At 40.8% G+C, this 17,122-nt stretch overlaps 1 protein-coding gene across 13 annotated transcripts in view; it reads left to right on the top strand.

Moving 5' to 3' along the window:
- ENPP2 (ectonucleotide pyrophosphatase/phosphodiesterase 2) overlaps positions 1-17,122 on the top strand; it is a 379,835-nt gene that overhangs the window by 325,386 nt on the left and 37,327 nt on the right. For all 13 annotated transcript variants that reach the window (XM_030218400.1, XM_030218486.1, XM_030218477.1 and 10 more), the window contains one exon: positions 14,587-14,723. In XM_030218400.1, coding sequence (XP_030074260.1) covers positions 14,587-14,723 — 137 coding nt within the window. The remainder of the gene's footprint in view (positions 1-14,586; positions 14,724-17,122) is intronic.

The following is a 17,122-nucleotide window of genomic DNA, read 5'->3' as shown; positions in this document are numbered from 1 at the left end:
GTAATATTTTTTATATTTGACTATCTGGATAAAGCAGAAATTGATGCCACTATCTGGACATCTAATTGGATCAAGTTAGAACTGCATTTTTGATGTTGTAACTTAATTCGTTTAGTAGATTGAATATCTCTTTCAATTGGATAACTTACGGCTCCACCTTTGCTGTGCCCCTGAACTACCCTGGTACTATTTATATCAATCAGGTCTCACTACAAAGCTTGTCTAATAATTGCAGAGTAATCAATATAAAAACACAATATAAATATGTATGCAATTTAATTTCTCCAAATTAAGTATTTCTAGCAATAGACCATCAGAGGTGAATGCCTGTTAAGATATTATCTCATTTTTTTGGAAGACCACTGAAGATAAGTACTTGCTTTTTAGTAAAATAAGTAAAAAGTGCATAAGTGGAAGATGGAGTGAAAAATGGAGTAAAAAAAAATATAATATAAAAAGAACTGTCATATGGACTGATGAAAAAATGAGTATCTTAATGGAAGTTCACCTCTGATGGTCTGTTGCTAGATACGCTTAATTCGGGTAGTGCCAGAGCAGTCTGGAATAATTTTCAGAGCACTATCTAGATAGCGCCACTGAAATCAACAGAAGACTGCTTGCTAAATAAGTTTTCTAATTATTTTCACGTTTTTAAGGGGGTGTGTCAGGACAGAGAATGGGCATTCCTGAGTGAACCAGTTAGCACATCTACATCGCAGTATGCTAACTTTTAGCACACTGATACCATGTGATCCTTTGCCACTTATAAAATGGGTGGCAGTAAGTGCTCACACAATAATTTTTAAAAATGGCGTTAAAATTATAAACGGTAGGGATACTCGGTAGAGGTTCGACTTACAAATGGTAAAGAGGGTTATGAATTGTTACCGGAAGAAAAAGCCTCAAGAAGCTCCCAGCTATATATTAGCAACGGGAGCAGGACTGCTTCATCACAGGCACAAAAGACCTCCTGGTATTCTTTTAACCACTCCTTAGAAGTATAGCCATAAATATTTCCTTAGGTATTTTCAAATTTTGCTAAAAACTGCTGTTTGTTCTTAGATTTCATGCAGTGTCAACAAATGCAGGACATTGAGTTTGTCTTTATACTTAGCTTAGCTGAAAGGTGCCTCCTTTTCAAATAATCCAAACTGTGACCAACGGTGGCCAGCGTTTCGTACCGCCTGCTTCAGGGCCTGCCGGTCGGAAAATCTGTACAAGAAAAAGGAAAAGGGTTGAGCACAACAGTCAGCATAGCCTGCACTCGAAAAGACTCGGAGACTCCCCACGCACAGCATGAAACCTCTTTCCACAATTTCACAGAGGAGGAGGAGGACAATGAATCAAAAGATGGCTGCCTCTTAAAAAACTGACGTCAGACGCTCTCTGGACCTGACAACCAATCTCAGTAATTTTCTTAAAGAGGCATATACTCTGAAAAGGGACAATATCATGCTTCACCGGGATGTACTTATCATCTTAAACTGTTTTTAGAAGAAATGGCACCACTCCATCTTTGCATTTAAACCGTTCGGAAACAGACTGTTTAATCGGAAGATCCACTGCTGCTCCTTCTGAAGCAGTAAGCATCTCCTGTCGCTTCCTAACCGGTTAGATAGTATTGTTATTTTTTGTAGCACAAAGCATTTCAAAGTGGAGAATGAATGCTGAAGGATATTGCAGTGGTGCGCTAATGGAGAAGTAAGTTTCAGAGTTCTCTGATCACACTTTTGTGTTCAACTAAACGAGTGTAAAGTGGACATGAGGTCTGAACAACATACAGCTTATTACATGGGCACATAATACAATAGACAACAAAGTCTGATTTACATGTGGTATTTACTCTCAAATAGTATTCATGTGATGTGACAGGGTGCACAAATCTGTCTCAATCATTAAAGGGCAGACCCTGAAGCAGGTGGTACGAAACGCTGGCCACCATTGGTCACTGTTTGGATTTTTGAAAAGGAGGCACCTTTCAGCTAAGCTAAGTATAAAGACAAACTCAATGTCCTGTATTTGTTGACACTGCATGAAATCTGAACGAACAGCAGTTTTTAGCAAAATTTGAAAATACCTAAGGAAATATTTATGGCTATACTTCTAAGGAGTGGTTAAAAGAATACCAGGAGGTCTTTTGTGCCTGTGATGAAGCAGTCCTGCTCCCGTTGCTAATATATAGCTGGGAGCTTCTTGAGGCTTTTTCTTCCGGTAACAATTCATAACCCTCTTTACCATTTGTAAGTCGGATCCCTACCGTTTATAATTTTTACAGATTTGGACTATCTTTTAAGGGATCTCTACCTTTTGTATTGGTGTAGTTCAACATTAGCACATGGCCATTAATGCAAAAAAAGAAGAAAAAACTGCAATTTTTACATCCATGGGATAGACAGGTATAACGTACTAAGGTCACTTTTTACTGCAGTTTGTGACCAGCTTCTAAGAGCTATGATTCGTTCATCAAGGCAATGCAAAATTCTGTTCGGAGAAAGGGGGCATGGGTCTTGTATGCTAGTGAGAAATGTATTAAAGAAGTGCTTTCAAAGGCATCATCTGCAACTGGTTTGTTGACCAACATTTCTACATATTCAATTGAGCAATCATTCTACCTACCTTTATTCTTTTAAGGAAATCAAGACATTCACTTACAAATTTGCATTGCAGTGGGAGTAGAGTACAGCCTGGGCTCTGATGCCGTACAGCTATTTGATTAACTTAACTGATAAATACTTAGGGGATTAGTTATTGGGACTTGATGAGTTGAACATATATACCCTGGAGGAAAGGAGAAACATGAGTAATAGGATACAGAAGTTTAAATATTTGAAAGGTATTAATCTACAAATAAACCTTTTCCAGAGACAGGAATGTCGTAAAACTGGAGGTTGCAGGGGGGCTTGACTCATAGTAACATAGTAAGTAATGGCAGATAAAGTCCTGAATGGTCCATCCAGTCTGTCCAACAGTCACATTCATTATCAATTCAAGATTAAATCAACAATGAACATATATACTTGATCATGGTCTTTGTTTGTTGTTTCTGGGATATAGACCGTAGAAGTCCTTATGTTCCAGCTACTGGAGTTGCTGTCATAGCCCACTCCAGCCTACCCAAATCCATCTTGTCATTCGTGGGATAAAGACCATAAAAGTCTACCCGGCACTGTCCTCATGTTCCAAACCACTGGAGTTTCTGTTGAAGCTCTCTCCAGCCTATCCTAAACCGGATCGCTGTATGCGGGACTCAGACCGTACAAGCCAGCCCAGCATTGGCCTTATTTGATGCAGCCAGAGTTGCCATCTAAGCACCACTTGACATGCAAACACATATGCAACCCTTTAAGTTTTGTTTTTTTGTATCATTAATTTCTAATTAGAGATCCTCTGTTTTCATCTCACGCCTTTTTGAATTCAGCTGCAGTTTTTTTCCCACCACCTCTCTGGAGGTCATTCCAGGCATCAACCACCCTCTCCATGAAAAATAATTTTTTGACATTACTCCTACGTCTGCCACCCCACAACATCAATTCACTAGTTATACCACTTTCCCTTCTCTGAAAAATATTTGTTTCTATATTAATACCTTTCAAGTATTTAAATGTCTGTATCATATCTCCCCTGTCCCTCCTCTCCGCTAGGGTATACATATTCAGCTCTTCCAGTCTCTTTTCATATGTCCTTTGGCGCAAGCCCCATATCATTCTTGTTTCCTTTCCTCTGGATCTCTTCAAGTGTTCTTACATCTTTAGGACGATACAGTGTCCAAACCTGAACACAATACTCAAGGTGGGGCCTCGCCAACGACTTGTACGGGGGCATCAACATCTCCAGTCTCTTCTCATATGTCCTTTGGCACAAGCCCCATATCATTTTTGTTGCCTTCCTCTGGACCGCTTCAAGTCTTTGTTACATCTTTGGCAATATACGGCCTCCAAAACTGAACACAATATTCCAGATGGGGCCTCACCAATGACTTGTACAGGGCCTCTCTCTATACAGCCTAGCATCCTTCTGTCTATGGCCACCGCCTTGTCACACTTTCGTCGCCCTCAGATCCTCAGAACCTATCACCCCAAGATCCCTCTCCCCAGGAATAATGTCGAAAAGTATTTTTTCACACAGAAAGTGGTACATACCTGGAATGCCCACCTGCAGTAGGTGGTGGAGATGAAAATAGTAACGGAATTCAAAAATTCATGGAATAAAGACAAAGGAATCCTGTTTAGAAGGCATGGAGCCAAAGAAGCTTAGCAGTGATTAGGTGACAACACCAGTAAATGGAAAGCAAAGCCAGTGCTGGGCAGACTTCTACAGTCTGTGCCCTGATCATGGCTGGACTGATTCAGCTTCAGAAATTGGAGAACAAGGCCAGTGCTGGGCATACTTATATGGTCTGTGCCCTGATCGTGGCTGAATAGACTTGGATGGGCTGGAATGGAGCATTTCAGAGACTTCGATGACAACTTCAGAATTTTTAGAACATCAGACAGTGCCAGGCAAATTTCTGTGGTCTAGGCCTTGAAAATGGCAAGGACAAATCAAGATCTGGTAGACATATGAATTATCACATCATATCTTATGTAATGAGTTTATCTTGTTGGGCAGACTGGATGGACCGTACAGGTCTTTATCTGCCGTAATCTACTATGTTACTGTGTATTAACATTTGCACTGTCTGCCACGGAACCCATGGTCAGAACATGCTCACCATTAGCAAATGACCCCCATAATAACATCTCTCTGAAAAGCAGCTGCATAAATATTTACAATATTACAGTAATCTTTATTTGCATGTAGATGTAGAAGAATTTGTTTTGTATTATGCCATTTTGTTTTGGTTTTATGACATTCATTTCATTTTCACATGTCATTAGATTGTATTTTGTTTTTGCATGTGCAATACTGTTACAAAACATTGCTAGATTCTATTATAGTGCAAATATTTTAATAAATTTTATGTATAGCATGCACTAAAATTAAATGTGTTTTTGTTTCAGATGAAGGATGACACATTTTCACATAATTATGAAATCACAGTACATCGCCTGTAATATTGTGCTTATCTAGCCCTCTGTCATTCAAAAATGATTTCTATGCTGTTTATGGCAGAATTTAGGAAATAGATGTTTCCTATGAACTGAGGAGTATTTGGAATACAGTAATTGTAGTTTTGGTGATTGTACTGTACACCCAAAATTTCAAAGGTGAAGCATTTTGCTGTCCGTAATGGGGAAATGTTGCATGTGGAAGCTGTTTGTGTGTGTTTTTTTTTGGGGGGGGGAGGGTTAGGGGAGAGGTTGCATGTGTGTTCTCCCATATACAGCTTTTTGAAATTGCTCCTCCTGCTGGATGTGGAGAGACATACACGTACAGTCCTGTACCTCATATAGACAAGGCTCTTTGGCTGAGTCTCTAGTAAAATACTGTGGAAATTCTCCAGATCTCAACCTGGATGTCTAAATTCCCCTCTCCATATCTTACCTAAAATAGTGTTCATCATGACAGTAATGAACCTCACTCTTTAGTCAGGATATGTGGAGTATGCTCTTTCTCTCAAATTTACTGTTAACATTCGCTGTCGTACTTGCACTGTGCCAAAGACAGCTTCCTTTTGGAGTTCATTACATGCAACATGTATAGGTAGCCTATTAAGGGGTGCTTGAAAATGTCTTTAAATTAGGTCTGTGGCACCCAACACAACTGGAGATATTGCCGTATGTTTTTGCCATATTTTCTTAGTTACTGACTGTATTGCTTTGTACTTAAAGATCTCGTTCTTCATTTGAGGTAAAATATGACACTCATTTTACACAAGTGTACTTAAAAGGAAGTTAGGTGGGAGATTGGGAACAGACTCGTGATCGCGCTGCTCCTCCTTACCTCCATGAACCCCTAATGTTACTGCTTCTGCCGGCTGCTTTGGTGGAATGGGGAAATGGAAAGGTGCTTTGAGGAGCTGCCCTTTGGCTCTGACAGCTCCGAGGTGAATGGTACAGACCACATTGGAAGGAGCTGTATCGCAGCACATTTCAACTGTGCAGCCTGCCTCAGGAGGGATACTGAGAATTTGAGTGGACCTTAGAACTGACTGGGTGTCTGTTAGCCAGGAACAGAGGCCACTTCCTCCCCCTCTCCCGCAACTTGGAAGCTTATCGGCAGTGGCGCTGGTGGTAGTTTCCTGTCCCGACGAAGTTGATGAAAGATGCTTTCAAGGAGGGGTGGCTGAGAAAGAGCTTTTGGAGTCTTGCCTCTCTGTGAGGAAATCTGTATCACTGGCTGCAAGGTTAATGGTCAGTATATGCTGCTCTCTTTGGATATATTTCTTTTTTTTTTTCCGTTATTGGATTTCTGACTTCACCCTTCACTATTGCGGACTAAATGTGGATTTATTTTTCCCTTCTTCTTTTTTCTCTCATTTGATTGTATGAATATTTTTTGATCTTTCAAGTGTGATGTATGTATAATTGATATTATTGGTTAAAAGCATGAATTAAAAAAAAAAGGGACATTAGGTGTCTAGTAGTTAATGGTGGTTTAAAGCACAACTCGGGCATTCGGCACACACTCAGACGCCCTCAGAAAATGGGGTTGGACGGTTTCCTAAAGGACAAGTCCATAAACCGCTACTAAATGGACTTGGGAAAAATCCACAATTCCGGGAATAACATGTATAGAATGTTTGTTCGTTTGGGAAGCTTGCCAGGTGCCCTTGGCCTGGATTGGCCGCTGTCGTGGACAGGATGCTGGGCTCGATGGACCCTTGGTCTTTTCCCAGTGTGGCATTACTTATGTACTTATGTACACTATCCCCTGTCATCAATACCACACTGCAAGCCGTATGTTCGTTAGAATTGGATTGATTTTGGCCATAGCCAAGAACATCAAAATGTTATAACTTAAACAGAATACATTATAACTTCAAATAATCATTATGCTAACAATTCTACCGGGGTACACAGCTTCTAAACATAGATACATATTCTGAGCCACAGGTAGTGCCGTTCCCAAGCCCCTGTGGCTCCTCTGTGCTGTCTCCTCAAGCACACACAGTCACTTGATGCTTCCCGTTGAAGGAGGCACCTACCACATTTAGCAAGCGACGATTTTGGCCTCCCGGCCGTCGAAGCCAGGAGACAAGCCATGTCCACGTTGCTTCTTTATTACAAGGCTGCTAACCTGCAAGCCTAACATTTTGCATAAACTTGAATAACTTTGCACACAACTCTTTCTGCAGCAGTAGTTACCCCAAACTGGTAACTGTTATGTATCAAGCTGCTGTGTACCCCTTGCTGGCTGTGCGTAAGCATTGTAGTCTAACGCCTTGCTGCGACAAACCTTGCCTCTCAATTGGGTGGGCGAGTGGGCCAGCGCTGCCCTTCTCCTGCTTCCAAATTCAAAATGACTCCCTCGTGTACTTCATATTTCTCACTCCTCCTCCCTTTCTCCTCCCCTTCTTCCCTCGCCCCTCCCTTTGCTACCTTTTGTTTGCCTAGCCCTACTACCTCTGCTTTCTAGCTGGCCCTCACTGTACCCTCCCCCGCACTTCAGTCTTCGCTGGCCTTCAGCCCGTTTGTGTGCGGCCCCCCTTAATGGGTGTGCCTAGTTCTTTCAGAATAGTTGTGCTCTTACATGATAGCTATATTGATCCAAGGATTTGCTTCTGTTGTCTTGGAAAGAAAGTTGTTTTTTTTGTTTGTTTATTTATTTTTTTGGTGGGGTATCATAATAAGCCTTAGTTTTTCACAGAGTTTATATTCCTTTGAATTATCACAAGAATCAGTTTTGGGAAAAATGAATTTGATGGACTAATTTTTGGCATGGCAGATTCCTTCTTCTCCTTTGGGATTTTAGCTGAATCAGAACTGGTCTGTTTGGGCTAAGGCACCATGAAACTTCATTCACAACTACCCAGGAATTGTCTTCCTTCCCCACCCCCCCACCCCCCAATTTATATCACCTTCCAGTTCGCTGAGCCCAGTTACCATAGCTACAGTCCTCAGTAGAGCCCACACACCAAGCCCCATGATTATTTCTGGAACCCTGCAAAGACGAGCCCCTAAATACATTCACTGGGATTCCCTGCTCTTTCATCTTCTTCCACTTCCACCACCAATCTCAGGAATACTGAGCTCAAAGTATCAGTCCTCTTAAGTGGAAACCCTTGCCAAGACAAATAGGGGGTAATCTGTAAGGCTTTTCCATACACAAAGTGTATGTCTAGTTTTATGTAATTTGTACATAGGGGTGGAGATTTCTCATGCCATTTCCAGTTGTGGCTCAAGAGGAGTTACATTCAGGCACAGATGGGTTTTTTCCTATCCTGGAGAGCTTACAATTTAATTTTGTACCTAATCAATAGAGGGTTAAGTGACCTGCCCAAGATCATTAGGAACCACAGTGGGATTTGAATTTTGGCTTCCCTGTTTTCAGCCCACTACTCCTCCACTCTGTAGGCATTCCTGGGGGTTGTAAATTGAGCAGAGGCAGAGTTGCAATGTATGTGCATATTTTATAAAATATACAAGCAAAAAAAGTGCCGCTGATAAGCGGAGAACTCGAACGCCCCACGAGAAAACACAAACAAAGAAAAGAGTGGGATGTTTGACCACGGAAAAACAAATCCTGGAGACAAAAATGTATAAAACCTTCTTTATTATTAAAAAAGACTCGACACAACTGTTTCGGCCATCAGGCCTGTCTCAGGAGTCTGTCACAATGATGTGACGTGTATGATCATGAATGCCAGAGGTGCAATCTGATCCCCCGGCACGAATCACAAGGATTGTTATTGGCTGTAAACAAACACGTCACGTCATTTTTGTCTCCAGGATTTGTTTTTCCGTGGTCAAACATCCCACTCTTTTCTTTGTTTGATAAAATATACAAGTACATGCATAGAGTGCATGTACACCCCTCCCCCTCTTTCAGAGCAAGTGTAAATTTGTGCATGGACATTTTGCATGCTTTTGGTGCAGATTTTGGGAACCTATTTATTATAAAGGGTAATTCTGTAACTGAGGGCCCCTTTTACTAAGCAGCTGTAAGCCCATTGCGGGCTTACAGCTCGCCAAACAGGAAGAACCTTTGGACTACCGTAGCAGCCTGGCAGTCCTTCCCATGCCTAGTGCACCATGCGGAGTGTACCCGGCGGTAATCGTGCAATGCCACGTGCTGCCCAGTTACCTCTGGGTTAGTGTGGGAGCCCTTACCACCACCTCAATGGGTGGCAGTAAGGGCTCCCCCCTGAAATGGCTGCGTGGCAAATGCTTTATTTGTCGCACGGCCATTTCCTACAGGAAAGAGAGACTTCCCTTTAACCCACTGCGGTAAAAGGGGGCGTCGGCATGTATGAAAAACATGTGCCAATGCCAGCGCAGGCCCTCTTTTGCTGCTGCTTGGTAAAAGGGGTCCTGAGTGTATATATGCCTGTATGTATGAATATATAGATATGTAAAATATATGTATAAAGTGTGTGTGTAATTTTATATATAATTCCAGAAAAAAGTGAGCCCCCTAAACATTTTGCATTAAGAGCCACAAACCTACACCAAATTAATAAACTTTTGCGTGCATAAAGTGACATCTATTTCAAACAATGTTGTGTGGTTTTGTAGAAATCCATTTTAATGTTACTGAGAGGTCAGATTTTAAATAACACTACCCAAAAGTTAGTTTTTAACACAATTAATGTCAGCTGGAACAGTCTGAATATTTAAATCGGATCTTTGAGTGCCATCTCCTTTTTCAACTCTGAGCATTTTAATTAAATCTCGTTCTTCTTTTCACATTTTGTTTATCAATGTGCAATGACATCACGGATGATGTCAGCAAGTAAGTAAGTAGTTGTCACGTTGGAAGCTGAGATTTGTATAGCAGTTTTTAAAAATTAAAAATCTCTTAAACAGGATGAGGGATTCCTATGTAATTTGCAGTTATGCAAATAGATGCCACTTTGTGCATATAAAATGTTAATTCAGTGCAGGGTCAAGGTGGTTATTGCTACTCTGTTGGTGAATTTTTTTTTCTCACTGGTTTTCAGCCTTCCTTCCTTCAACTTTCTTTGATCTCTTGTTCTTGGGCTTTTTAGGTTATGCAAATGTTGCTGGACCTATTGCTAAGGGGGGGCGGGGTGACAGATAAACCTTTTGGGGTTAATTCTGTATAGAAGGTGTTAACATTTACATGCCAATTATGTGCATACATGACTAGAATACTGGCAAGTAGGGAGCGCTTGTGAGCACAAACCATGATAGCTATCTAGAACTTTGGCTCTTCCAGTTCTCTTTCATTATCAAAATACCATGAGATCCAGTTATTTTTTTTATACTGTTCCACATTTGACTTCTTGCCATTAATTATGGCCACTTCTAAAGTTTCAAAATCTGACTCAACATTCACCCGAGTTCAAGAGGTGAAAATGCTCCAAGGACAAGCCTCCATCTCCTTGTACGAATCCAAAACACAACACAGAGAATATTTCACTTCATACAATTCTACAAGAATTTCTTCAGGTAAAATGGTTAATTAAAGAGGAGAAAATCTTAAAGAAGAAATGTTCGCTGTGAACTAACTATTATTGTCCTTAACCATGTGCCTTGATTCTCTGGAAGAATGAATGCAAGTTCACGATCAACAACTGTGAGATATGAGCCATCTAACATAATCAATGCAAGCCTTAGAAAATGAACTGGAAGATCTTAACCATAGATCCTGGTGTAATAATTTTCACATATTAGGATTACTTAAAGGTTTGGAGCATTCTGATGCAACTATTACCACGGGTAGTACAGTTGCAGCTATGTCACCTTATCAAATTTGATAGAACATACAAGCACAGTCATATAAAATCTCTGGTGCAAAATACCCAAGGCCTGTAGTTTATACAGTCCTTACGTTCCTAGTACACACTTGCAATTCTCTAGTCAGTGCCCATGAAAATTAAGGGCCAACTTTGATACGACTTTTCTATTGTATCAGACCTCAATAAACGTATTTTGGCATGGTGAAAGCAATTTCTCAACCTGCAAAGTTTTCTCAAAAGAATTGGCGCTAAATATGGCCTCCTCTTTTCATTGAGGATGAAAATCACCGTCAATAATGCTAGTAAATCTTTTGAAGAACTATCAGTTCCACAGTCTTATTTAGGACAGCTAGGTTACTCAGAAATGGAAGCAAAGTGACTGTAATCTACTATTCCAGATATTTAAGCTTTCCGGTTCATCTGCATTGAACATCTTACATCTTGGATCTTACTACATTTGGTAACTTTACTTGGAATATTCTTCAATTTAATTTGTTAAGATAACAAGTTGTTATAGTTGGTTAAGATTTCAAGATTATTGAATGACATTAATACCATAGTGCAGGGGTAGGCAGCGCCGGTCCTCGAGAGCCGCAGGCAGGTCAGGTTTTCAGGATATCCACAATGAATATGCAGGAGATAGATTTACAAGCACTGCCTCCTTGGTATGCAAATCTATCTCCTGCATATTCATTGTGGATATTCTGAAAACCTGACCTGCCTGCGGCTCTCGAGGACTGGAATTGCCTACCTCTGCCATAGTTCATTCATTCTTATAACTTGTAGTATCACCCTTCTCATATGCTATGCAATTTATTGTAATAGTTTCTATGTTAGTATTGAAACCATGGTGTATTAAAGTTCAACCTTTTTATCTAACTAGAGCTGGGGCCAGCCCTTGCCACAGTGCTTGTAATGGCACATATATTGTTGTTGAGGTTAATAGTGTACTATGTATTATATTGATGAGCTTGTAAGATACATGCATGTATGCTTCTGAAAAATGTCTGCTCTACCTTAATCCCATGCAATTTCAAGTTTTATTAAATATTGATTTCTTCTATTTATTTCAAATATGACACAACTAAGTTTAGTAGAAGAAGGAAAGCACCAAGAGCCTTCAGTTCTGGAACAGGCCCTTGAATCAATCATATGAACTGATGCTGTACATCATTGACCCAACACGGGCCATGTTTTGGCGCTCAATTCCTGTTTTAGGGGTCATACAGCATAAAGGTTCCAAAATGAAATAGCCCTGCTTTAGGCTTCTAATGATGATAATTGACCTATTAAAGAGTCAATCTTCTGGCAATCCATTCTCCGTAGAGCATACAAAATGTATCGCACGACTTTCCCCATGATTCCCAGCTGGAAAAGCCCAGAGTTCAGGTTGTTAATTCTTCTGCTGCTGTGGTGCCTTCCCTGCAAGTATCCAGAGTCTAGTTTCTGTTGCTAATCTGGGGTTGGGGGAATTTACAGCTGTTAGATCTCACTCTCCCAAACTGGAGACAGAATCAGTGGTGGGAGGCGGGACTGGTGGTTGGGAGGCTGGGAATAGTGCTGGGCAGACTTAATACGGTCTGTGCCAGAGCCGGTGGTGGGAGGCGGGGCTGGTGGTTGGGAGGAGGGGATAGTGCTGGGCAGACTTATACGGTCTGTGCCCTGAAAAAGACAGGTACAAATCAAGGTAAGGTATGCACATATGAGTTTATCTTGTTGGGCAGACTGGATGGACCGTGCAGGTCTTTTTCTGCCGTCATCTACTATGTTACTATCTATTTAACACTAAATAGATCATTATCACAGACAGGGAAAGCCATGCCGAAACATGGCCCATGTGAGGTTAATCATGTACGACATCAGGTCACATGATTTGATTAAAGACTAATCTTTTGTGACATAAAACTGTTCTAGTGGCTGTTTCCCCAGTGCTGGGTAAAAGAAATGGAGTAGACATTTACCTTACTTCCAGTAAATATACAATCTCAATTCTTAGGGAAAATTGCTGGTGTTACTTAAAATTACTATAGGGATACTTTCTGTAGTCCTTTTCAATATTTGTGCTCCTAATAGATTTAACCCAGCATTTTGTAAGGATATAGCTAATGTTTTTTTTTTCCTTGAAATTTTATAGGTATGTAACAGCAATGCAATTGTAGAGAACATAGAAAGATAATAAGTAAAAAAAAAAAAAAGTTTAACTATAAAAATACAAAGAAGCACAAAAAGCAAATGATGCCCAGATTCAAATACATATAAAGGACAATGAATAGCAAATACATGGAGTGATTGAACAGATCCCAATGCCAATCACAATTCACCCCAATGCCATGTGTTATAGGTGGAGACTTCAATATTCTACTAGCACAGGGGTGTCCCACCTTGGCCCTTGTCAGGTCGGGTTTTCAGGATTTCCCCAATGCATTTGCATCTATACTACTCCCTTTATATGAGCACCCCTTATTTCATTTTAGTCACAATCTCTAAATTAAATAACAATCTAGTGACCACTCTTTTACAATTTTCATACACTTTATTATAATCCTCACCAAAAATGTTATAAAAATCTAATATTTTATAATTTTTCAATATTTATGGTTTTCTTGCATCCTTCCATTTAACCACTATCATTCTACTACTACTTCATCTCATCTCATTCAATTACTCATTTCATACATGAGATACAAGGGAATCGCAGAATACACACAAACAAAATTCGATAATCCCTTATATTTTTAGGATATAATTACAATTTATCGCTTATGCAACCTTTTCTCTATGCTGTATAGGAAGTCCTCTTTTTCTCTGTATTGTTCCTTTCAAACAGGTTCTTTATCCTTCGATCCGGAATAGTTATTCCAAACTGATGACTTTCTGGTCAGATTTTCCCAAAGTACTTATAAGTTGTTTAATATAGTTCTTTTGACCATCCGATGACTTATTGGTCACATTTTCAAAATATTCATAGGTTATTGACTATGGTCCTTCCAACATAGTTTCACGCTCCTCCCTTGGTATCTCAATGCAATCTTCTCACCTCAACATTCTGAGTTCCAACTTTACTTCCATTGGAAAAAATAGATGAACAGCAGAATTGCTGGACATGGAAGGGAGTTAAGGTGTGGCGTTTTGAAATTAAAATAATGTATGTTAGATATGCATGTTAGATGTGGTGAGATGTATTATGAATTTATGTAACCCACTTTGAACCTGAATTCTATTCTATTCTGGTTTTTCTATCCCACTAATTTACCTCAGAGAATCAAAGCGGGTTACAGCGGATTATCATTTCTTAAGAAAGTTTTCAAAGACTTTCTAAACAAATAGTAATCTAAAAGCCCTCGAAGTTGGGTAGGAATAGAGTTCCATAGTTTAACTACAAATAGTTAAAGGGGCTGATGGGATATGGTGGGATATAAATCCCCGATATAGAATAGCAAATTTCCTTTGCTTGTGAATTAGCCATTATAATTGAAGGTAATAAGCATGAACCCCAGAGCATTTTGTAGCTGTTCACTGTGTGAGATATTCTACAGAATTCTGAGAAGTCCTCCTGCAGTGTAGACAGTTGTATCACTCTTAGCATTTTCCATCTCCAGTGTAAAAGATACAGAATATATATATATGCAGCTACTGGAAAAAAAACCCTCATTTGCTGCTACAGATGATAAAATCAAATATTTGTGACAATTTCTGCCTGACAGAAGCTTGATTCTTGGCACAGTCTTTTTACTTTTGTGTGGGGCAATTCAAGTTTAATATCAGCTGCTTATTTTTTCTAGATAAACATCTCCTATTTGGAAGGCCAGTGGTGCTTTATCGAACAAAATACAGCCTTTTGCACCACAGTGATTTTGAAAGTGGTTACAGTGAGAGCTTGTTAATGCCTCTCTGGACATCATATACAGTAACAAAACAGGTAGGTAACCTTAACTGAATGTTCCTTTTATTTAAAAAAAAATATCCTTGGGCATTCATCCTTTACAGCTGATCTTATTTTTTTTTCATTTATAGAACCTTATTTTTAACATCGGAAGATTAACTTGCTACAGAAATGGAGACTGCAGACTAATAATGTGGGTGGGGAATGGACATCTAAATCCACCCATTGAAAATACACAAATAGGGGGGGATTCTGTATATGGCGCCTAAAAATTCTGCACGGAAAACATTTTCACCTAAGCGTATCCTATGTGGTGCCTAGATGTAGCTGCGGTATATAGAATACGCTTAGTTGGTATCCCAGCGCCTAACACTACGAGTATCCATGCACACAAACAAAAACATGGCGTAAATCCTGGCGCGTAGATTTAGGCGCAGAGGGCCATAATCTATAGCTATGCGTGTAAATTCCAGAACATCCATGAAACGCCCATTTCCATACCAATAACCATGTCTCTTTTTTATCTGCGCATGTTAGAAGCTATGCACACAGTGCATTACAGAATATGCTTAGTGAGTTGTGCATGTAAATTCAAATTATTGCCAATTAGTGCTCATGTTTGCCTTTTAAGTGCTGTTACTAACACTAATTAGCTTGTTAAGCCAATTAAGTTGTGTGCATTGTTATAGAATCTGCCTGGATTTCAGCACGGATCTCTAGATTCGCTGTATAGAATCTGGGGGATAGGATGCAATTATATATAATTGGGCACCACAAGTTAGATACCTGGATGCAGAGTGCTGAGCACAAATTCTATAACTGAATCTTGGAACCAAGATTCCATTACAGAATCCTATATAATAATTTGCATCTCTAATGTTCTATGTCTGGATGCCTGGGTTCGTAACATCCAAAACCACTCAATGCCCTGCCCTTGCGTCAAAACGTAATGACATCAGAGGGCGGAACAGTGAGAGGGAAGGGAAGCCAGCGCCAGCCAGCCAGAGAACATTCAGGAACAAATCGAGAGGAGGAGAGAATCGCGAGGGGAGGTGGGGAGGAAGGGAAGGGGAGGGCAGAGGAGAATGGATGGGATGGGAGGACAGTAGAGGAGAGAATCATGGCACATCGAGAGGAGGGAGGGAGGGCAAGGCAGAGGAGAATTGATGGACATGGATGGGATGGGAGGACAGCAGAGGAGAGAATCGCAGGACAGGGATGGGAGGGCAGGGAAGAGGAGAATCGCTGGACATGGAGGGGAGGGCAGGGGAGAGAGAAGAAAAAGCTTACATGACAGCCTTACTAGGGCCCGTTTCATTGTTGAGGAAACGGGCATGGTTCCACTGTAATTAGTATAAGTTGGCATCTTTGTGCCTACATTTATGATGTACATGCTTTAATGGATGCACACAGGTCCATTTTTCAGTGCACCTGGAAAAAAGGCCTTTTGTGGCTGAAAATGAAAGTACAGCAAAATTAAAACCAGCTTGTGCGTCCATTTTTGGCCTGAGACCTTACTGCCACCCATTGACTTGGTGCGCTAACCGGGCAGTAGGCGTCAGCATGCGTAAACTGGCGCTTACCACTGGGTAGCTGCACCTTTCTCGACCCCTTCCACGCCCTCACCTCCCCCCTGTCATCTCTCCTCCCCCTCCCCTCCCCTTACTCTGCTATCCCAATCCCTGGTGGTCTCTTTCCTGCCCAGAGCTGCTAGCTACTTCAACTCTCGGCGGCCATTTTGAAACGCCGAGAGCCGGACTCACCACAGGACAGGAGGATGTAGGGCAGCTAGCAGCTCCGGGCAGGAAAGAGGGGGCTCTTTCCTGCCCCAAAGAGGTACCTCTAGACCACCAGGGATTGGGATAGCAGAGTAAGGGGAGGGGGGATAGTCGCGTTTCACCGGGGGGGGGGGGGGTCACGTTCCACCTGGGGGGGGGGGGTGCTGCACCTGGGGGGGGGGGGTGCTCGGCGATCCGCCCTGGGTGTCAGCCCCCCTAGGAACGCCACTGCGTGGTAAGTATCTATTATCTACTCTAGCAATTGCATTTAAGCTAAGGAAGAAGAACTTTGCAGTTGTCTAATTTTGAGTTTCTTTGTTTTGTATTTCTTGTTCAAATAGAGACCAGGTAGATGTTGCCCAGTGCTTGGCCAATCTGTCAGATATGAATCTTAGATATATATTTTTTTAGAATCTTCAGAAAATAATATTACTGTGAGGGCAACTTTGGTGGTCACTTATGGAATGGAGTTTGAAAAATATGTACTACTATATTTATTATTTTGCTATGAAAAATTTGAATTTTTCTCATCACCGGGTGATATAGCAAGGGCAATCCAAGATGGAAGGCAACAATTCTTGAAATACAAATCAAGTGTTACCTACCTTTTTTCTTCATTTTCAATATTAGGGCCCTGTTTACTAAGGTGCATTTTAA

Source organism: Microcaecilia unicolor, chromosome 1 (assembly GCF_901765095.1).
Source record: "Microcaecilia unicolor chromosome 1, aMicUni1.1, whole genome shotgun sequence".
NCBI classification, from domain to species: Eukaryota; Metazoa; Chordata; class Amphibia; order Gymnophiona; family Siphonopidae; genus Microcaecilia; species Microcaecilia unicolor.
The sequence above is the reverse complement of the archived record's forward strand: the minus strand, read 5'-3'. Positions and strand labels throughout refer to the sequence as shown.